Source organism: Bombus huntii, chromosome 5 (assembly GCF_024542735.1).
Source record: "Bombus huntii isolate Logan2020A chromosome 5, iyBomHunt1.1, whole genome shotgun sequence".
NCBI classification, from domain to species: domain Eukaryota; kingdom Metazoa; phylum Arthropoda; class Insecta; order Hymenoptera; family Apidae; genus Bombus; species Bombus huntii.
In genome coordinates, this window is record NC_066242.1 from 17,142,771 (window position 1) to 17,165,680 (window position 22,910).

General features: G+C 36.2%; 2 protein-coding genes across 3 annotated transcripts; both read right to left on the bottom strand.

Annotated features, from left to right (window-relative positions):
* Nucleotides 1–1,866: 1,866 nt before the first annotated feature.
* On the bottom strand, nt 1,867–14,744 carry LOC126866021 (MFS-type transporter SLC18B1-like). Of its 2 annotated transcripts, none has more exons than XM_050619059.1 (8): nt 14,734–14,744; nt 7,383–7,478; nt 5,962–6,252; nt 5,408–5,528; nt 5,101–5,324; nt 4,760–4,935; nt 4,213–4,381; nt 1,867–3,408 (listed from the first exon to the last, which is right to left on the bottom strand). In XM_050619059.1, exons 4-8 carry the CDS (start codon nt 5,466–5,468, stop codon nt 3,106–3,108), a joined length of 933 nt encoding a protein of 310 aa, XP_050475016.1. In that variant the 5' UTR covers nt 5,469–5,528; nt 5,962–6,252; nt 7,383–7,478; nt 14,734–14,744; the 3' UTR covers nt 1,867–3,105. The 2 variants fall into 2 exon arrangements, with proteins under 2 accessions (XP_050475016.1, XP_050475015.1); XM_050619058.1 differs by lacking the exon at nt 14,734–14,744 and adding an exon at nt 12,845–12,975.
* LOC126866044 (uncharacterized) lies at nt 11,941–21,365 on the bottom strand. The gene is made up of 4 exons (XM_050619129.1): nt 20,842–21,365; nt 16,145–16,237; nt 15,403–15,684; nt 11,941–15,194 (listed from the first exon to the last, which is right to left on the bottom strand). Exons 1-4 carry the CDS (start codon nt 20,957–20,959, stop codon nt 14,890–14,892), a joined length of 798 nt encoding a protein of 265 aa, XP_050475086.1. The 5' UTR covers nt 20,960–21,365; the 3' UTR covers nt 11,941–14,889.
* Nucleotides 21,366–22,910: the final 1,545 nt, after the last annotated feature.

Consider the following 22,910-nt stretch of genomic DNA (forward strand, 5'->3'; position numbering starts at 1 on the left):
TTCGCTTTCGTGCTCGTTTGTGTGTTGAAAAAATAATTACGATCGCCTCGTGCAGCGTCCATCGTCTTCAAACCCTCCTTCTGTTCGCGTCTGTTAATTCGTCTTTTCTAATTTGTATCTACCGTTTTCTTTGACATTCCTTTCTCGTCTTATCAATCTCTCAGCGTTCATCGCTTATCACTTCCACATTTATTACTTCCACGTTTATCTCCTAACGTGGTAGAGCAGTTTACCAGACTAAACTTGGATAAAACTTGGTGACAGATCGGTGACAGAGTCGTGACACACGATTCAACGAGCGTCTGCAATATTTAATGGCGGAATAAATTCGCACGTGCCTCGGGAGAAATGCCGCGTCACGAGGAGAACAGAGTAATTTCCGGGCAAGTCGATGCACACCGGCGAATGGAAGAGAACAAAACAGAACCGAGTGGAATACATAGCAGGCAATACAGTCACGATTATAACACGCGTACGTGTTGCTTTACGAGCTGCGAATTCGCGCGGGGGTTACTCGCTGGCGAAATTTACGATCGAGTTATCGGACGTCGAACCGGAAGTAGCGGGACGCGACGCGTTCGCTGTCGTCTTAAATCAGAAACTACCGGTGCACACGCTTCGATAATAGCAGAGTGGATCCAGTACAGTAGACTTTGAACATTGGATAAAATTACTGTCGATCAAGAATCGTATGTATCTTGTCGATACTTACTGTCGCGTCTTAAAACAAAGCTATCAAACCTGTCAAAGTTAGATTAGAAGAAGAAAATTAGTTTTGGTCGTTTTTGAGAAAATTAATATCGATTTCTATTATTAGGTAGAAACATTACTTTCCTTTTCGCCGTGTCGATTTAATTGTAATCATCTGTATACAATTAAGATACCTACAGTTAAAGAAGAAATATCCAAATTCAGTAACAGATATAACATAAGAGTTAACATCCACCAAAACCCATTAGTGAGCCAATTACTTGACACGACGGATCAGATCCGCAGACTAAAAGGACATTACCCTTTAGATTTAAGCATTAGATTCAACTAGAATCAAACATACGATAAACACTTATTATCCAAGTTGTAGTAACACGCCAGAATAATTTACTTATAATTCTCAATGAGAATTGATTGTAAAATTCTACCAAATAAAAAAAAAATCTGTATGCCACAGATATGTAACATCACGTAGATATATATCAAAGGTTGGTAGTCATCGAGCAAGGTAACATCATTATGTAAGTGGTTTAAAAATGTAGAAGTGGCTTAAAACCTGGCTAAAAGAAATGTCTGTCTATGAAGTTATATTTGGAAATGTATCACTGTACCGAGAGTATATTATTCAATAGAATGAAACACAAAATAGTTTGACTTCTATAAATATATTCGATAGCAAGGAAATGCTGTTTAATGTAACTGATTACGTAACAATATCGTTTTGTAAAGCATTATCTATATCTTGTAATAAGTTTTCAATTTAGTTGTAAAAGTAAAATAAGACGAGAACAGGGAACTAGTTTTACTTGGAACTCTGGATGACCAGTGCCGGTGAGGTGAATCATCGACAGAGAAACTATCGATTTCCATGGGTGTCGTTGCACATGCACGTGCACGCAGCGTCGCGCAAGCGGCGTCAGACCAGGATCGCTATTGTTCCAAAAGAATTCACATACGTGCGTGGGTGTGTCGCGAATGCGCAAATGCCTTGGAATTTTAAGGGTATGTAGAAAACGCGACACGTTACTCGCGATCGAGAGTGAAAATCTATGTTGGATGTAAGTCACGACTCGAGTTGCGTGAATGGCTACTTTTTATGAAACTCAACGTTTTATGTTAAGTAGAGGATTCATCAATTACAGCGATACCAGAGAATATTAAATAAAAATGTTGTTTTTATTAAAGATACGTTGAAATATAATTATTCTATGATATCTAACATAACCGAAAAGATATCATCGACGAAGTACATTGATAGCGATAACAATTAAAATTATGCGCGAGTGCATGTAAGTACAATCCTTTCGTAATTTGTCTTTGATGATTTTGATGCGACGAAAATTCGATAGCAATAAACTTTCGTCGATATTAAGCTGTTCTTTATCAAAAAGATTTTGTTTGTACATGAGATTTCCGTTTTAGGGTCGTGCCTCTTGTTAACTGCAAGTAAAAGTCCATTAACGATGATAAAAATTAAATTCTTTGTTAGGAAAATAATTATTTTCTAATCTATTGATTTATTTATCAGTGAAATATAAGTGATTTCACTTCCTTTCAAAATTTTTCATTCGTTAAAAATAGCTGTTCTCGATCGATTACACTTGACACTTAAAGCGTAGAAATGTGTTCTGCATCTGCATCCTGAGAATACTGTTTGAGACATCTGAGGCTAAATCTGTGCCTTTAGTAACCCTCGTATCCCTTCAAATCTGCCATTTCTTCAATTGGAGACGAGTGACGGAAGGCAGAAGCCCGTTTATTTTTTCTTTTTCTTTACTTTCCCATAAAGAAACGACATATCCTAAATTCGATCTTTCGATAAAAATGTTTTTGACTCTTTCGTTGTGACGATAAATTCTTTTAGAATACTTAATAATCGAGTTAGATGGATTCGTAAGACAGTTTCACTCGCATAAGAATAGTAAAAAGTTTTTATCAAGCAAATTAATCCTATTCGATGTATTTATCATATAAACACAAGTTAAATAAATAAGAATTATATTTCACACCGTGAACCCATTTCTACCGCGTACAATTTTTATCAAAAAGTATTCTAAAACAGCAAAACTCATATCAGTTTCAAAGTTTCGACCGGTAATGTATAAAATTATTTCAATTATTAAAATTATTTCAATCCGAACATTTTTTAATAATTTTCTTCCTCGGCATCGATAACCTTGCGTTTCTTTTTTACCATTTTTACTCGTTAGTTACTATCTGGTACGCAACGAAAGAATCAAAACGTACTCCGCCATAAATCTTTCTACCCTCGTAAATACGACCGAAGAGGTTTTCCCAAACGTTGAGTTAGGCTCACGAAGCTTGACAATACTGCCGGGCACGACCCTATCCGAGATTTTCCTATCCGTGTGTCACATTGAATGGCTGCAGCCATCACGTGGTCAACTCTAGATACCTTTTCGTCTCGATCGAACCATAACTATGGGAATAACGGCCGCTGTACGATGCTCGGGACCAAGCACCGGCTCTGTTCGAATAACTGTTGCACACGATCAGGGAGTTCATGCCGCTGGGCCTATCGATCGGCACTCCCTGACCGCGAACATGACGATGACTTCCGCTCCGCGAGCGTTCGCTGTCCGTCAACGGTATCCTTAAGTGTTCCGTCGCGCTGATCTCTGTGTATTGTTTATGGCTTTGTGTGCAGACGCTTAAGAACACTGCCGCCATCACGCCCTGAAAGATAATCCGAGAATTTTTATTTAGAATCGATCTGAAGATCGTTGTAAGGCAATGTTTTCTATCCTTTCTTGAATCGCGACCATCTTTTATAATAGGTAAATAAAACCTGTGATCTCCGCCTTCGAATTTAAGGAAGGAACGTATCGAATAAGACAGTGAGAACACGTTAAAAATATTCCAGAATATAATTGTATATTTAATCTGTAAGGATTACGATTGCTAATTAAGATATGCATGATGTATTAAGATACTATATTTTTATTTTCAAGAGAATGGAATTGGCCTTTAAATCTTTAAGATGTGTTCGCTTTGGGAAAAGACACGCACACTCTTTCAAATGATGCGTCATTCTAAATCATTCTACCTAGTGAAATCGTTTTCTACGACTTTCGTTCACATTCTTTCTTTTAGAGTGTAAATCCGGCCGGCAAGGCCGCGCAATTTTTATCTTTTTCATCTGGGACCTATTTCTCAGAAATCTGCTCTGTGTTCGCAACATCGTAATGAAGGTCCGACTGTATAACAATCGGGTGTCTTTAGAATTTCTTGGAACGTGTCGTTAAGTGTTGAATTTGATGGGAATTTGATTGGTGCGATTATTTTGATGAATTTGGAACTTTTTTTTTCACAAGGATCTCAAATATTGATATTAAAATTCAACTTTGAGAGATCGTTATCGAATGATTAAGAAACTGCAAAATTAATTTTTGTCGCTAGGGGGAGTTTTAAATTTAATCTTTATTACTAGAGAGGAAGGGTTTAAATTTAATCGTTGCCATTAGAGAAACGATATCTTACCACAAGCATGTGAAGAAACACGATGAACATAGTAGCATTTCGAAATCCAATATTGTCCAATAAAATTCCTGCTACGCTCGGACCAATAAATGCTCCAAGAGCAAACGTGCTGGTCCATAGTCCACTGATTAGGCCGTAGGTCTCCAGATTATTTGAAAATCCGTATTGTCTAAACATTACAAACATTATTTTCAGTAGTCAAGCCACAATGAAGTAGTTATAATTTCTGTTCAGTGCTAAAAACTTGAACTACAAATCTTAATACACGTAACTCATCACTAATTTGTCAATCCTAACACTTTTTACTAATCTCAATTTATTTTTCGCAACTCCCTTTTCAATTTCAAGGTTGCAAGCACTTGAGTTTACATTTTTAAATTTGCGTATTCTAAAATTCATTCTAAACGCAGAATTTTAATCGTGGTTCTTTAAGCATAAGAAAGAGTTCAGCTATGTAGGGTTAATGTCCATTATTAAAAATAGCTATAAATATATCTAAACGCAAGCAGACTAGATAGAGAATTAATAATTTGTTATGTTAACGTACATCGATGTCCTCAATGCATCCGTGAAACTGGCAACCAGCTGTGCAGCCATGCCTAAGCCGTGAACTACCAGACCACAAATTGTCATCCAAAGCGTAGTCGAACACGGTATGAAAGGTGCTGGACCTACTAAACAAAATCCTACGACCACGAGAATGCATCCAGCTACGGTGGCCACCTGGAAATTTAATTCAAATTGAAATTAAATCACATAGGATTGAAAACTACGAATGAGATAAGTTGACGTAGAAAATCGTGAAATACGAGGAATTTAAATTAGTGAAGATCTAGTAGTATTAGTAGGGTGGTTAATGAATAATTAGTGCAACATTTCGATAGTTACTTTTGGATGTGAATGCTTATCGCAGAGCCAGCCCCACGCAGGAGCGGTAATGGCATAAGTGCCACCGTTAATGACAAACATTAAGCCCAGCACGATAGGGCTTAGGTTAAATTGCCTTAAATGTGGCTCAAGGGTAGCTTGCAAAAATCCTATGCTCATGCTCGTCGCGATTATGGATGATGTGGCGATCAGTACGCCTGGAATTCTCAACGCCTTCGTCACGCCTGTCAAAATATTTTAAATTCACAATATTTATCTGCATCTCTGCTATTTTTTCTTGTATAATAATTTATTGTTAAAACCTTACCTACTGTACTTTGAGTTGCTTCGCTGCTGTTAGGGTGAACCGGTAGAATAAAAATGGTCATAACTGCAGTCGTAAAGAGGGCTGATCCTAAGACAACAAATGGCGTCGTATATCCACCGACCTGTATTGAAAATATTGACAAAAAGATTACATACCCTTTATTCATATATCGATTTTTAATTATCCAATTTAATAATTCATGTGTATTCTATTATATTTATTAAATTTTTCGATTAAGAGAAAATTCTGATATTCAGTTAGTCGTTACAATGATACTCATTCGTTAAAAGGACAAACAAAATATCGAAACAGAGAGTGTCTAACATCCTAACATACAAACAAGTTCTGTATGCTCCACTTTTTTCTCCGAGTAAATCGTAAAAGGTTCATTATTTTAAATTAGAACCGCTAGATGTTACTTAAGGCCATTAACCTCGATCATTCCGAGGAAAAAGGATCAAACATCTTCGAATAATTCACAACGTACTACCCTTAATGGATTTCAAGAAAAACAGTAGATCGATACAAAAATATTTGGAAGCGCATTGGTCTACCTGATAAAGGGCACCGCCAACAGTTGGCCCGACAATGAGACCCAGGCCAAAAAATGTCTCCAAGCTGGCAAAGGTGGTAGCGACGCTATCCGGGAATTCCTTGGCGATAATGGCGAAGCTGGCGGTGAGAAACGCCGCATTTCCTATAGCCTCGACGATTCTAATCACGAACGAAAGGACTATAAAGGGATAATGGCCGTTCACCTTGTCCAGTAGACCGAAGAAGATGGCGCAGGTTCCTGTCGTCAGGATGCCACCGTTGAACAACAGTTTTGGTCCGATTCGATGTAACTAAGCACGTGAATGGCAGTGAATGCAATCAACGTTGAAGTACTTGAGGAAAAGTAGATAAAAGTAGACAAAAAGTTGGACGAATATTCTAGTGTGTAGGTAATGTAAGTAAAATCCATTTTCTCTAACTTCCTTTTAAATCGTAAAAATAGAAACCCCGATGAATAACAAAAGTCTAAAATTATATCTCTACATTTAGAATTCTAAAACTTGGTTTTCTTGTTCGTCAAAACAAATCATAAATGAGTAGTTACGCGTTTCTCTGGTTTCAACATTGAACTAAGCATAGTTCAAAGCGAAAAATAGATTTGTTACGAGTAGAAATACGAATAGCTATGGTGCAAGTGTTTTGGTAGCCGACAGGCGATATTTTATCGTTCAGACCTTTTGATCGCGTTATTCTTTTCTTTCTTACCGATAAAGATACCCTTTTATTGAAAAAGGGACTTTTTCTCCGTAAATACGATAAGGAGGAAGGACATTTGCTGTGTGTACCATATAGATTAAACGATTGATTAATTTTAGACGGTTTCTTTCCTTCGTTTATTTCAATTTAATAGCTTTATTTAGATTCATGAACGTGATCGTCCGGGTATTTCGTCAGAGTAAGGGGAAAAACAACGCTGATAAAAGTGACCGCCTAAAAGTAGGCAATCTCCGACATCTAAGTATACGAAGCTGTCGTCGTTTAGGGTCTCGTATCTTCCTACATCTTTAAAACTTTAGGATTTGAAGGAAACAGAATTGCTCGCTCAATTGTTCTTTTTTCAATCCTTGTCAATTTTTTGAACCAACGTCTCTCTTATACACATATACATTTTGAATATGCTTTTTCAACTATAAGTATAATCTATATATATATCTAGTTTCTTTCTCTTTGACATAGCAAAAATGAAATCAGTGTAAAATTTCTAAAAAATTCGCAAAAATTCGACTAAACTTTCTGTCACCAACTAATAAAAGAAGAAGATTTCATCATAAAGAAAGTAATATATTTGAAGAGTAAATTCTAAAATTGCAAATATAATAGAATGAAGATTTGTTATATATGTTGGTGTATAATAATTAACTGTTATAAATATTATCCAAGGATCAATACAAAATTATGGTGTAATAATTATTTTACTCACGTATTGTCCATAAACGGGGCTGATGATAAAGACGATGAACTCGAAAATTCCAAAGACCAATCCATATTCTGACGGGGATGCTCCTTTTTTCTCAGCCTGCAAATGAACAGATAAGAAAATGATGAATTACGATCGATCAAAGTATAATAAACGCGTGCAATTTTTCATACAAATTTTCGATTTTACGCGAAGGAATACGAAATGTTAGACGATTCCGTGTTATTGCTACGCATTTCGTCGCATTATCACGCGTTCGACTGCAATTAACGCTGGCCATGATAAATGCCGATAAACTTTAGACACTTCACAACAGCAGAGAATCACGAACGTGGATAGGAAACGATTTCAGAAAGCAAGGAAATCTTCTGTCATTGGATTTTTAACAGTAGGCTCGTTGTCGCTGATGTTTGATTCGAAATAATAACTTTTACAAGAAATTCTATATTTTTCACGAAGATAGAAAATGAAAATTACGAATCGTACGAAGACTTGGAAATTTTGAGATGGTCGAATGCCAGGAAAAGCTTCCAAGTTTCTCGAAAAATAATAAAGTCTAAATTATTCGAATAAATCTCAAAGTATTATATGTATATAACATTTCAAAGTTATACATAACGTGTACGATTTTGTGTTACACTTTTTCGACATCTTCTCAAATCAAAATCATCTTTACCTAAATATAGCTTGATAAAATATTCAGAAAAAACATATAATCTTTATGCTTCGAAGTTAAGATTAACAAATTTAGAGTATATTTAAGTACATTTGGATGATTAGCCTAAATAAATTTGTACTCTAGATGATGTAGCTATTAAATTAATCGGAATGAGATAAGGAACAGTATTCAATGAAACTTACGAGGAGAATTTCGCTATGGCTATGAAAGCTGATGAAACTTCATGCTTGGATTGATCCGTTTGACTTTTAGTCGAATGTTTGTGCTCCATTTCGACGAATAATCGTCTGTTATACGCATGTAATCATATTACACGGTGTCTTGTCTACCACAGACAAATTATACCTACTAAGTCGCAAAAACGGTGGATCAGTCGATGAAACTGATCAAAGTTAATTTTTAAACGCGTGTACGTTGCCCTGTTGCTCTTTCATTCGTGAAATCTTCGTTCGCAGAGTGTTAATCGTTGTGATAGGAGGTTCTGACAATGAAAAAAAAAACTCGTTGATCGACAAGAATCGTGTATTTCGTGTTACAGGAGTAAATAACGTGATTAGGATGCGTCAGATCCTTGCTTTGATTTAGAAACGTAGACAGGAAATTGTGTAAAGAATATTGCTTTTGTAAGTTGAAAATTACGTTTATAAATAAATATTTTTCTATTTCAATGTTATTTACCCATTTCATAAATTTACTTTTCCCAATTCTTTAACTTTATCCTTAAGGCAACGGCGCACTTGCAAAATGTTATTTTATTTTCTCCTTTAATAAAATTCCTATAAACGCGCGAAACATCTTCAGCGTTAGAGACAGAATTAACTTGTATTCATTTGTATCTATGTTTTAATCGTCATTAAAACGAAGCTCGTTGTTAATTACTTCCTTGTATCTAAATTACCATTCATATTTCTCTAATATCTTCGCAAGAGATAATTAGAATCTGCACGTGCTGTGCTGTGTACATACGATTGTATTCTAATCAAAGTGTTTAGTACACGTACAGTGGGATTATGCGCACATATGTGGTAATACTATAATGAAGACTTCCTGAAAATCTGGAATAGAGATCAAAACATGAATTATCTCCCTTCATTATGAGTACAGTGTATTCTAAAATAGAACTCTAACAATAACAAGAGATAACAAAGAGAAGTAATTCTTACTTATAGAGGATAGCATAATTACAAAGATACGTGGCAGGAAGATATACGTTATATATATTACATATAATAGTGTAACTTTTTAGCCTACAAATTATTTAATTAAAAAAGAGTTACGATTTTCCTTTTAATATTTATAAATTACTTTTTCTACCTTTTATGGTATCGGAATATTCGATCTAAGATCATTTTTCAGTAGGTAAATGTCGTTTAAAAAAGGACTGGAAAAGTAGTTGAGAGATCGATACAAGACTAGAAATCTAGAAAGACGGACAAGTAAATATTTACGTTAAATATGCAAAAGTCACATCATTGTAATACGCCGAAGTTTACGATGTATCTTCATATAAGCAAGTATGTTTACTAAAGTAATAAAACGAAAGTAGGATTTTACTCGATAAACAAATGTTTACGACTTAATCAGTTTCTAAGATGTGAAAGATGGAAAGAAAGATGGAAAAGAAAGTTCGTTAAAAAAATTTTTTTTCTACAAATACAATTAGAAAATAAATTAGGATAGTTTCGTAGGAAACGCAACATTCTGTTCTATTCTTTGGTGCGTAACATTTCGATCTTTGCGATAATTTCAATCTAGAATCGTACATAAAACGCTTAGTACACGAGTATGCGTCATCGATAACTCTCGCCCTGTCTGAGATGTGAATCATCGAAAAAAATAATCGAAACTGTTATTTCAGTATTCCATAATTAGCAGCGTCTAACTCATGGTTAATTTATTTGTGGCACGACCGATTATCGTTCCAGAATTATCATTTACACGTAAGCTTCGCATGTTTCATCGCGAAAATCCTTTTTACAGTTACTTCTTGTTACTTCAAACTATCTTACATCACCTACGAAGATTTTAATTTAAACAATTTCTACGTCTTAATCTTGTGAAATTTCTTAATATCAGATTCAACGTTTTAATCTTCGAAATTTCTTAAGCCGGTTCGAAATTATTTCCTCTAATTAGTGTTATATAAACGTATAAAGGTGATTCATTGATTTCAAAGAAGAAAATGAGAATAGACGATAGCTTTGTTCGACTTGCGTAAAATGGAAATTTCTAAGCAGAAAATCAAGAGCAATACAAAAGTTCGTACATTAGTTTATTATCAGAAAATGTCATTAACATCTCTAGTTAAAGAGATTGAAACGTTTATCCGACGAGGCATCTACGTTTTGTATTTCTGAGATTACAGCGCGATACACTTGTGCATCGCACAATTCGTTTATCGGATGATACATTTCAATTTACATACTGGGAAGTTGCTGTTCTACCTTTTCAAAAATTACATTTGCCGCTATTCAGTTTGAATCATTGAAAACAGAGAACAAAAATAAATTCCTTTTTATAACCGTTGAATTACTGTATTTGTATGATTTAATTCTATACTTGGAATAATATTCAACCAAGAAGCAACCAAGTTATGTTATCGGTGATTATCAAAGGCAACGTTTTAATTCGCGTCATATCTCTTGAACTTTCACATCTAAAATTTGTATTTTCTTTAATTTTATAACATATAAACAAAAAATGACGAGATACGTGGAGGAATTTAGAAAAAGTAACATCACGTAAGCATCAGCAATGATCGTGGCCAGTTTCGTCAGGATTTTCTTAATATTTTGTTTATTTTTGATATCGAAGAGTCTCATTTTGTTAAGTCAAGTTGAGTTTGGAGCGTAAACCTCAGATTAAAGTACTTGAAATTAATATTTGGACACCAAAGGAAGTTCTTGTATTTAAGTTTGTAAAATTGAACAATTCGTGATATTTCAATCTTTCTTAATTAATATTATTTTCGAATAGAATCGTAGCCATTTAAAGTTAATAGTTACGGGATTATATGGTGTATCAAAATACAGTATTTTTTTTTTTGCAACATTTTAATTGTCGACGATACAATTTTAATAGACCAATGGCCTCAAAAAACAATTTCAATAATTTAGATAACATTACAATTTCCGTGTAGCAAAAGAGAAACTTCCACGTCCGCTATATTCCAGCCAATTTGTTATTTTGCATATTTCCCTTACAATCTTTTTTATCAAGCATACGAAGAATGTAGTATAATTTACGAGAGTTAAACCATCGTTCCTCTTTATGAAAGAAAGATTACTTGTTTTCCAGCAGGGTTACAGATTTATTTATAAATATTAAGAAAAAAATTGTAGTATCGATAAACTTTCAAATCTGACTGACGTAAACAACGCCACAACGAGACATTTTTACGTCTACGTTACACAATTTGTACGGTCTCCATGAATCGTACGAGCAAAATTATTTCAATAGACATTGCAATTTTGTTAAACGATGATTAAACGCTCAGACAATATTATCATAATAAAAATTCATCGAATAAACATCGATGTCAAAAACTGGAATTATTTCTTTGCATTTTTCAAACGCAACTGAGTAAATTAATGACTCGACAGATCATGCATGCTGCGTTAATTGGTAATTGCGTCCCGATTTATGTTAGCCTGTCACTGACGATGAGATTAATTTCCCTCAAACGCTTGAATCGGATCGAGCAAACTTCGCGTATTATCAGGATAATTTCTTCACTGAATTTTTGTACCGTCGGATAAACGATCGCGAATTCTGAAGGACTATCCTCGTAGTTCGTATTTCTCTATTTTTATGCGATTAATTAAGACAATTCTGCATAAACAACGAAATACATAGGTAAAAAATCTCGGTAAGAAACGACGATATTTTTCATTTTTTTTTTTTTTGCACTATGTCCCTGAATGTTTCGCGACAACGTGATTCTTGTGTGCAGAATTATTGTAGATTTTTCAGCAAGCGTCGCGTGGATAGCGATTATGTTTCTTAATGAACCACGTAAATTGATAACTCGTACTCGAGCAACGATATTTAACCCTTAGCCAGACGGATCGATAAGCGGTGATTATTATGGAAAACGTTCTTTCGATCACAAAACAACTTATCAACGTATGCAAAATTTCTTTTCCTTGTTCTCATCTTTACAGCGTTTTCTTGACGCATATTTTCAAATGTGTTTCTCCACTATCCGATACGCCTCTGTCGACACAGTTTGATAAAACAGATTCGATAGCGGCGAAACATTTTAGGGAGTTTTAGGTTGCTCCTCAACAAGTTGAACGAATTTACATTCCATCGTTGTAATGATAATTTTCATTTATCACAGCATTCTTCCTTCCACGAATAGCATCGAACGTGATCGTGGTGTTATCGTTTCGCCAGGACTCATTGATCGTAATTTAATATCTTGCACAAACTCGAGTAACCTCGTAAACGCAATATAATTTCAATAACTCTACGCTACAATGTTTCATTATTTGTTCTATCAATTAACGATAACGATACAAATTGAAAAAAGGTTAGGAATAACATTTTGTAAGAAGAAACTAATTGCTAACTCGAAAGAACAATTATTTTCAATTCGTTCGCTGATAATAAGGTCAACAAGGTTGACTTTGACTCACGAATGCGTTTGATTTACTTAAAAATGGCGTTCAAACAAATTGTTTACAAACAATACTAAACTACAATGGTCAACATTTGTGTTCACGCGTGTTCCACTCGAACGAAAGTAGAAATTCCCTCGATTTCCTACTGTCTTTTTACTCACCTCCTGCGGATAGAACGGCGCCTGTAGCGATACACAGATCGCGTTCGCGAAATCGGCGATGCTGATGACGATCAGTGTGAGCCATTGCCTCTTGGTGAATTGAGCCATCATCTTTGCCTTCCTTTCCCAACAACTTCCTTCGAAAGACAACACCAACGGCTTTCACGATCCTCTGTCTCGACGATTCGCGCGTTACAAATCGTGTTCGTCGCGTTGCATCAGCAACCACCAACGTTGGAATCGATCGGTCTTCGACTGACCGTTGATCGTTCGGCCCACCCTTATCACCGATTTGTCGTTGCAAACGACGAGAGTACGCGAACGTATAACAGTTTGTTCCCGGTTTGATCTCGAAACGCTTGTGACTCGACTATCCAAGGAACCAGTTACTTTTCAACAAGACAATCTTTGGCAAGCAACAGAAGAGACAAAGAGGGAGAACGAAGCAGGGTCAGAGGTCGAACGATACGCATTCTACCAGCCTACCACGATTCTAATTTTCATTATCAGCCAATATTAAACAACCTCTACGTTTCGTTTCTTGTTTCAATTGCTTCATGATCGTGCTAATAGATCGTTGGTCGACGTACGAAGGAATTTTCTTCCTTTTTTCTTAGGCGATCATTCGTGGACGCAATAAGGGAGTTTTTTAGCTTTTCTTTTTTTTATCGAAGATTTGCGAGAATTCTAAGGGAATATGATTTATGTGATACAGCGACGACAACGATGATTCATTATTTTTTGTAACAAAATACTAGTTAAACGTACGGATAGAGGAAATGGAATTAGCGAAGCCTTTGACGATTTTTGTCTTGATTTCTTGATGTAAGTGCGATACGCGGAGAAACTTGTTGTCTTATTAATTTAAGAAATTTTTAGAAAATGAATATGATTGATTGGTGTACGAACCTATAGAAGAAGTTTGGAGATGATTATTATTATGAACATTTGATTGGTCGTTCGATCAAAAATTACCCTCTCGATCGATTTGTGGAACGTACGGAAAGGAAATTCTGGTTAGCTAGTGTATTGAAACTCTAGAAGAAATTTCGTTCGTAGGATGTATTAACGTGTATATAAACCAAGTATAATATATTCCATAAACGTAAACGCGACAGTCACGATGAAAATATAAGATTTACAAATATTTTCATATAACTAAGACGCGACGAATACAGTCAACTTATTTTCATAATATAGCTTTGTAAACAAGAAACTGTCAGAAAACCGGCAGCTATTATTATACAATGTACACAGAAAATTGAACTATCTTGAAATCTCGTGACTCGTCTTTGACAACTTATCTACAATGTCTTAGTCAGTCGCGTGATAAATTATTGATCCAAACACGCTGATAAAGTTCATTTATTTTCCTTTCTCTATATAAAGCAGGAAATAAGACAACGCAAAAGTTAAGCGAGAGATCATTGCATATTGAAATTAACGATAAGTATATTACGCTATAAGTTTACTTCCTTGTTAAAAGCAGCAGAAAGTAATACGGTGTGACAAAGATTGTTTGAACAGAAAATTAAAAAATTTCACGAAAAAGCGATAAAAGGTTGAAAGTACCTGAAAAAATACTTAAAACTTCGAAAAAAAAAAAGAAAAATAAAGGAAAGTAAACGGTAATGAGAATATTAAACTGATCAAAATAAACGAATCAAAATTACGACGATGACTTGTAAATTTCTTCTGTATTCTATACACTACGATGCATTTGGAATAAATTATCCTTCAACTACGGTTCAAGCAATCAAAGTTCCACCCTAACACTAACCGAACAACAACAGTATTCGCAACTCGATAATTCCTACAAAAAATTTCTCTCTATTAATCTTCTTTACCTACCATCGACGATAAAATGCACAGAAATGCACGATACATACGAATTTAGTCCAGCGAAATCCATCTTCGATTTTCAATCATTCTTCTGTTTCACGTGCAACACGGTTCGTCTGTTCCACGTTCAAATCGCGCTTGAAAATAAGGAAAAAGCGCGACTTTCTTCGATAACGTTCATAGAAAGGAACGATCTGAAGAAACTACGTGTCACGAAGCCAAACTTTCAACGGGATCTTGGTTAAGGCTTTGCCAAGGAAATTCTTAAAGTGTTTGGCGATGCTGGCACTGGCGGCTGGTCTCATTTCTTCGATGATTTCCTTCGCGTTCTGGTTCAGGAACTGATTCATCGCCTGACCGATCACGTTGTCACCGTTTAACTGATCGACCACGCGGAATCGTGCTCGACCCAGGCTGAAATCGATCAGCATTCGTGCCACTTCCAAGTAACGAATCCCATCGCGGATCACCTCTGCTCCTTGGACACGAGCGATGGCTTGAACGTCGCCTGGAAAATACATTTCCCTGGATTTTTGTAGGATTATCCGAGAACCAGATTTTTCAAACTTCGTCCTCCAAGGATATACGGGAGAAAAAAATATTTTGCGGATATTTTACGGGGATATATATGTGTGTGTGTGTGTGTGTTTAATAGAACTTACGTAGAGAATTTTCGAAAACTTTCGAACAGAGTTTTAGAAATGTAACCGACTCACCAAAAAGCGCCCAAAATTCCCCATGACTTTGAATTGGGAAGAGCAGCACGTTTCCTACCACTTCGTAGCGGCCTTCGAGTTCGATCTTTGGGAATGCCAAATGAAGATCAAGCCTATATGTCTGTATGTCGATTCGTGTTTTCGAAATTGTATAATTTCCCGCTCCTATGACAGTGATGTTAGAGAACAGCGCTTTAATACGAACGGCTCCTTGGCCGTTCTCCATTCCTAATTCCGGGATGATCAGTGGTTCGATCGGAGGTAAATCCAGATCAGGAATACCTAAGAAAGTGGAATTCTGTGTAATGAAAATAATTAATTCTCTCTCTCTCTCTCTCTCTCTCTTTATGCATATATTATATTCGCAATTCCGTTTGTCTGTAAAAAGGTATAACGGAGCTTCTATTCAATTAGCGTTTTAGTACGAGCGGTAGACGAAGTGATATTTGGGAATAAGGACACGAATAAGGCAAGCTTTCAAAGTGATGGAAAGGCCGCTAGTTTATATAAGAATTTCAAATTACATGCGCTTATTAATCACAGGTTATATAAATACTAAAATATTATACGTAGCGATTAAACCGATGTTCAGAAATCTATTACACAACACACCTTCGCTCTAATGCAATTCGATAGCGTACTTTTAATTTCTGAAAGAGTCGATTCACTTCGATGTGCAATGGTAATACTCGCTTCGATTCAACACAAAGAATTCAGTCTCGAAACTAAATCTTCAACTTACCCTTAAGTAAATACGGCTGCAGATGGTTCAAAGTTTTCTGAAAGCATACGTCTATCTTCGGATCTGACCTACTGCACGGTAATATGTACTCGGCTGTGGAAAAGGACAAATTTTGGAAGAATAGATTCAGAAAATTGAACAATTATTTTTACACGACGGCAGACCCGTGAAATTTTCAGTCACGCGATCCTAACATCGGTTGTTAAGTTATCGCGTGTCTTCCTACTTCCGGTACCTTTATGCAACCACTCTCACTTCCGATCTTCCCGGTAAACGAACCTAATTTTTCTAGCGAGCCAATTTGCTAGTTAATTATTCGCCGAGCGATTATCAGGCATTTTATAATTATTTAACGATTATCTATGCTTTTTAAAGAGTTTAGCTTGGCTTTTGCGTTTCGAGGCTTTTAATTTAATTACGAAGCTCTTTGTTTAACGCTCGAAGGACTTTCTGTTTGTTTTCGAAATTCATGTTGATGGAAAAGATAATCGACGAAGTGTACGCGAATTAAATTAAATATTTCAAACTTTTCATCGTTTCAATTTTGCGTCTATCCTGAAAATTCGTAGACATTTTCTTATCTTTTTCGTTATTTAGTTTACAAATGACGCTAACCATGTGCTTTTTCCTGATAGAAATGCAAAGCACCAATGGTCGATCGATCTTGACATACAATTCAATTCGACGTTCAGAGAATTCCTTAAAGGTTCCCAAAATTGATTCTTATCGATAAATAAATGCAAATTTTCTATGCGTAATGGAGAACTTGTAGAATATTAATTTCTACGCACTGATATTGAAGCAATGACGCAATGGTAGAGTACGACGTTACAATATCAACCAAAGAGATAAAATTTATAAGGTATAGGTACTTGAATATGTATAACTTTGAAATTATTAGGTTGTCCGGAAAGTGTCTTTCTTTCGCAAACGTGTATTTTACAACAATGCACCTTCATACAAACGTGAAAGTAAGTCTGTGAAACGTCGCGGTGTTTATCTCAACAGAACAAAATGATATAAGAGAAAAAACGTTGTGCGTCTATTATTTCCTCATAAAACGAAAGAAACTTGTCGCGCAACCTAATACGTAGCATTATAAGGAGTTAAATAATAATAACTTCGTTTAAAAACGTCTTTTTATATTGGAATTTTCCCTCGTTTCGTCATCGAACAATTTGCTTGAATATATAGCACTATTTATTTTCCTCTAACGTAGGAACTGCGTTTATCCCAACAAATTCTTAAAAGCATCGAATGAGAACCAATCACAATGATTGTACGTTACGTCAGTGGAGAAAATTTACGACGCTTGGTTTTCTCTATTTTTTTTTTTTTTTTTTTACGCTATACGTTACAAAAGGATACAAAGAGCTGACAAGCTTAACGTTTATACTGAAATTTACTAGTTTTCTTACTTTTATTCTCATTTGGCTCGAGAACAATTCGTTTACTCGTTGAATAATCGTTAAATCGTAAAATGCTTCATACTGGCTAGAAATTTATGCCATTAAATACAAACGCATCGGTTCTTGCGTTAAATTCGTTTGACGTATTGCTGTAATGGTCGAGAATAACGCGCAATGGCCCGATGTTGTAACATTTGGAATTTTATGGAATACTTTAATCCTGTTACGTTCTTTATGTCACTTTCGACGCAACGTTGTTCGTCCATCGTCCATCCTGAAGTTTTAACCAATTTTAAACAGTGGAATTAAATGTAAATGGAAATAAGTCAGTTTCGGTCTTTGCGAATGTATCAACATGTTTGAACTAAAATCCATGCGCGCTGGTATAACATTGAATGTGTTAATAGTTCAAACGGAGTTGCCCGGAAATAAGCTGAAATATTAGGTTGTCCGAAAAATGTTTTTTACAACAATGCACCTTCGCACAAACGTGAAAGCAAGTCTGTGAAATGTCGCGGTGTCTATCTCAACAGAACAAAATGATATAAAATAAAAAACGTTGTGCGTCTATTATTTCCTCATAAAACGAAAGAAACTTATCGGACGACCTAATAATATACAGCGTCGTGAATGCAATAGTAGGGTATCATCGATACTGTGGTACAACGTGCATATATTAATTACCTTCGAGTAATACAACCGATAAATACCAAGATTAATTTATACTAAAACTTCCCATAAATTATTACGTTACCTTAGCATCGCACCTGTGAATTTTATCACGAACATAGGAAAGCTAATATTTCAACAATTGTTTGCTACGTCGACTAAGAACACTCGGATCTAAATTCATACTCTATCCAAAATATTTATACGTACGTATATGTCGACCATACGAAAACTAAACTCTGCAAAACTAGACGATCAAACGTCACCTTTTTGGCGAACAGCGAAAATCGACAAAACCGCCAACCATATTCAAAACCACGCTCATCAACAACGTGCCATACAAGGTCCACGACCAAAGAAACGATCTGGACCGTTCGATGCACCGTCCCGGTTGCGTGTATAGGCTTTCACTCTCGAGGAATCGCAGCAAGGGTCGGACTCGCGCGAAGACGAGCGTGTAAGCGGTTGATCGAGGATACGCCATCGTAAGACCGACTCTACGTAAGCGTCGACCGCGTTGCCACTTTCTCCGGCCGATTACCGTCGATCCACGGACCCGTTACGCAATCTCTGACATAACCTTCGCCACGCCATCGAGAGCCGTTACGCCATGCTCGCTACCATTACGTCGGACGCGCTGACCAACGATACCTTTGACGTTTTTGAACGTTCGCTTGGCCGGTCCAACTGGCCTCTGTACGATCCAGGAATTTTAAATTGTAATTCTTATCGAAGTAGAACGACGATGTTGCGTTTAACGACGACAGGTCATTCTTGAGGACCGTGAGAGGGGTTGGAGGGTAGAGACCGAGGCTTTTCCTCAGTTTCGTGCGATCGAATTTTTCACAGAGTTCGGTTCAGGATGAAGAGGAGCTTTTAGAATTTTTGCCATTATGAATTTTCGACGATTGACGGTTTTGGGTCGTTGCGTGACAGTTGCCACAAGAATTTTAATATCGCCGAGTGATTTCGTGGGATCAAATGGTTAACGGAATTGATTTTTCGTTGATTTGATGAACATGCGTTTTCGTTTGCTCGAAAGAATCAAACGAAACACCGCAATAGTCCAGCAGTTTTTCAAACGAATACATTGAACAACGTACTGTGAATTGGCGTCGTAAATTCATCGATGATGAAGCGTCCGTGGTTTTCGAAACGAGTTTGAAAGCTCGACCTTCGTTCGATGTAACGACGCAACTAGAAAATTCGCTAGCATTCCACAACTAATGTGCAATTTCCTTGTGCTCTACCTACGTAGAAAGAGAAAGTATCATGCCAGGAATATGTCAAGAAAAATGTCCGATTCAATTTGTAGGTATTCGTTCGTCTTATGTTTCTTATCGCGATAAGAATCTCTAATACCAGAGTGAAGACAAGTCTTCGAAAAGAAACGAAAATAATCGAACACAAACCTAATCTCAATCGATTAGAATTCTACAACAGATCTCGCAATTCTTCGATTTGATTTTCAAAAGAAATTTCCTCAACGAGCAATAAACGATGGACTCGTCCAAAATTCTACGTGAAAATTACAGTTCCTCGATTACAGTTTTAAACAGAATTTTCTATAGAGAAAATAAATAATCGCATGGCAAAGTTAGTCAGAGTTGTTCAGTTTCGTTAAAAATCTTGTCAAAATCTGCAATTTTATTCTCGAACTAACGAAACGTTAAATAATCGAACAATCAACTCATTGTCAGTCAAACTTACGTAGTAATTTTCACACACGTACACCTATACTACCCACGCGTTTCTTCAATCTCGCTTTAAATCCTCACAACGAAATTCTCTAATTTAAGCTGTCTCCAATAAACATCCAAGAGGAAATGAAAATAATCGGACAACCGACACGGTCAAAGCGTCGCACAGAAGCCTCGATTCCTCGAGAAAACGAAAGGATTTGATAACAAAGGGAAACGCGTGCGATGCAATACGCTTTCGCGATATAATCGTTTCCCACAATTGCCGTCCGCGTGGAAAGAGAAAGGTAGATACGCTCAATGGTCGTAAAAGGAAAATACGAGTAATAATTACTCGTTCGTAACGTGATTTAACTTCATTCTACGCCAGTTACGTACGCTCTTGTTAAACGAAACTGCCAGCTAATCGAGAACGACGCTTGTCACCTTCCATAGAATCCCGGAATTTCCAACACCCTCTAATTATTATCCAACGTTCGTTTGAATAAGAGTCGACTCTTGAGTCATCGTAATATCGTGGAAAGTGGTTGCATAACGACATTTGTTTCATTAACTCTCGAACGTCAGTCGTTGATTTTTAGTTGCCAATTAATTATTTTATCGACCGATTGTCGCCGTTAAATTATGTCAAAAAATGAATTTCGTTGACAGATTACTTTACGGACTTGATAAGAAAATGATCGAGACACGTGCGTCTCACAAAATTGCGCTAGAATTCTATTTATTCGAATTGCAGTTTATATAATGGGAATTCACTGATCCTCCAGGCACTTGTGACTTTTCGTTTATATCGTAGGAACGCACATTCAAACGAGCAGATTCAACGAAGATTTCGTTAAATTCGCGTACATCCTCGGTAAATGGAGTTTGCATAAACAAAGTTCCACCGTAGCGTAAAAGAGGCACTAAAGAGGCTTACGTATCTCGAAGTTCGGCTCATTCGGCACAGGATTGTTTTGCTCCTTGTCAGAGGACACGAGTTCTCCAGAGAACAGTGCAAATATCACCACACAGAGTATCCCTCGTTGTTGTAACATTCCGGAGAACTTCGACCTCGATCGAGGTCCCCTGGTAGATTTTTAATCGGTCCTGGACGTTGTACGTGTTTTGAAATATTTCTAAATTTTTCCACCAACTTCGAACGTTAAGGTGCAACTTAGAAATTCTATTTTAAATATCCAACAGTCGATGGTCCCTTTTTAATTTGTCGACGAATACACTTTGTAAGTTTTATCAACCGTTCCGGTACACCGATTCACTGTTCTTTTAATCAATTTGTTTCTTTCTTTTAATTTTCGATAATTCGGGGATCTTTTAATCTTCTTTCGAAAGCAACACGAGATGTATAAAGAAAAATGGTGAATGGAAGCGAGGGATCAGGGTGGTAGCTGAATGGATCGATTCTCGTAAACTAAACACGCGTTCTCTTCGTATTCTGTCTTATATGCGAGGGTTCCCCTACTCTGACTTCTGTTCGGCTGTAAACGCCATCGTATTCGACTCTGCTTTTTGTTTCTCACAGGTGTAATCCATACTTTTTATCTTGCAGCTGGAAAAATAAGTTTCTGACGAAAATTGAAAAATAATTCATCGGATGGTTCCGTGTTTTCGCATTCCTTTTATTTCCATTTCATATGTTAGCCGAAGTAAAACAATATTTTACCTTTACCTGGTTGGTAATTGAAATATCGTTAATGAAATAGAATTAATTACAGCATTGTTTCATAGGTTAAAATAACAATTAACGCCGACTGAATATCAACGAATACCATGTCTATAACATATTTTCAATTTAAATTAATTATCCTGTCACGTTATTTAAAAAGTCATAATATTCGTCTGTCATACAACTAACAACGCTATTGCCATACCGTGAATAATAAAGAAACGTGTCTGCAATTCACTGTCACGCATTTCTGTCACAAGTCTATTATTACACGCTTATGTGGTTCGATAAACCGTAGGTAGATCTAGAACCCTCGTTATATTAGAATTATCGAGACCGTGCAATTTTCAGATCGAATTTACCTGTTATAGACGACATTTAATTTTAGGAGTCTAACGTTACGCAATATGGTGTCGAGGAAACATAACAGTCGGACCCGAAAAAGCGTATACCTATGCACTGCCGAACGAACGGTATAATTTGCGCAATCGCGCTTCGTTGGATCATTGCGAGAGCTCTACATCATCCGGACGACCTATTACGAGTATTTTAATGATATTAATTCAAGCAGATGGAGAATGCTCATTGCGAAACCACCTTGTTTCGCTTGCTCGTGCTCTTCTTTGTAATTTCACTCATTTTGTTCCGCGCCATTGTCTTCTGTATTTTCATAAATGACGAAAGTCAGTTTTGGAGAATCGTCGAAATTAAAGGAAAAATAGATGTTCGTGCGAATAATTGTTCGGTGCGTGAAATATTGTGTAATAAATGAAACGTTTAGGTTGGCTTTTATAGGAGAGGGATCGAGGTTGTGGCAAGCGAAATTTTATTGGGAAACATTCATCATCGTCTGTTTTTTTCGAGATCGCAAGGACGACGAACATTGGAATTCTCTATGAAGTGCTTCTCAACCGTTGTTATTCTTAAACCGGTTATTTACAAATTTTCTTTTCATTCATATCGATAAATATTATTTCCATAAATCCCAATATCTTCGACGCGTAATTCTTTTTAATAAAATTTAATAAAATCGTCTTTATTTCCTCGCTTAGCATCGATTAAATTAGGCAGAATGCGATAAGATTAAATTTAACTAAATTTTAACCCGTCGAACTAATTTTACTCCCAGAGTGATTGAACAGAAAGTGCTTGAATATGAATTATATGTAATAAGAGTAAATCGATTGGGACAAAATTAGAGAAGAAACAGGAATTTAATGGTTGAAAGTATTATGTAAAAATTGCTAGTTTATTTTAAGCCTCTGGCGAGAAGTATTAATGGCTGATAATAGTAAGTCACGATGTTCGTTGCATAGCTGGCC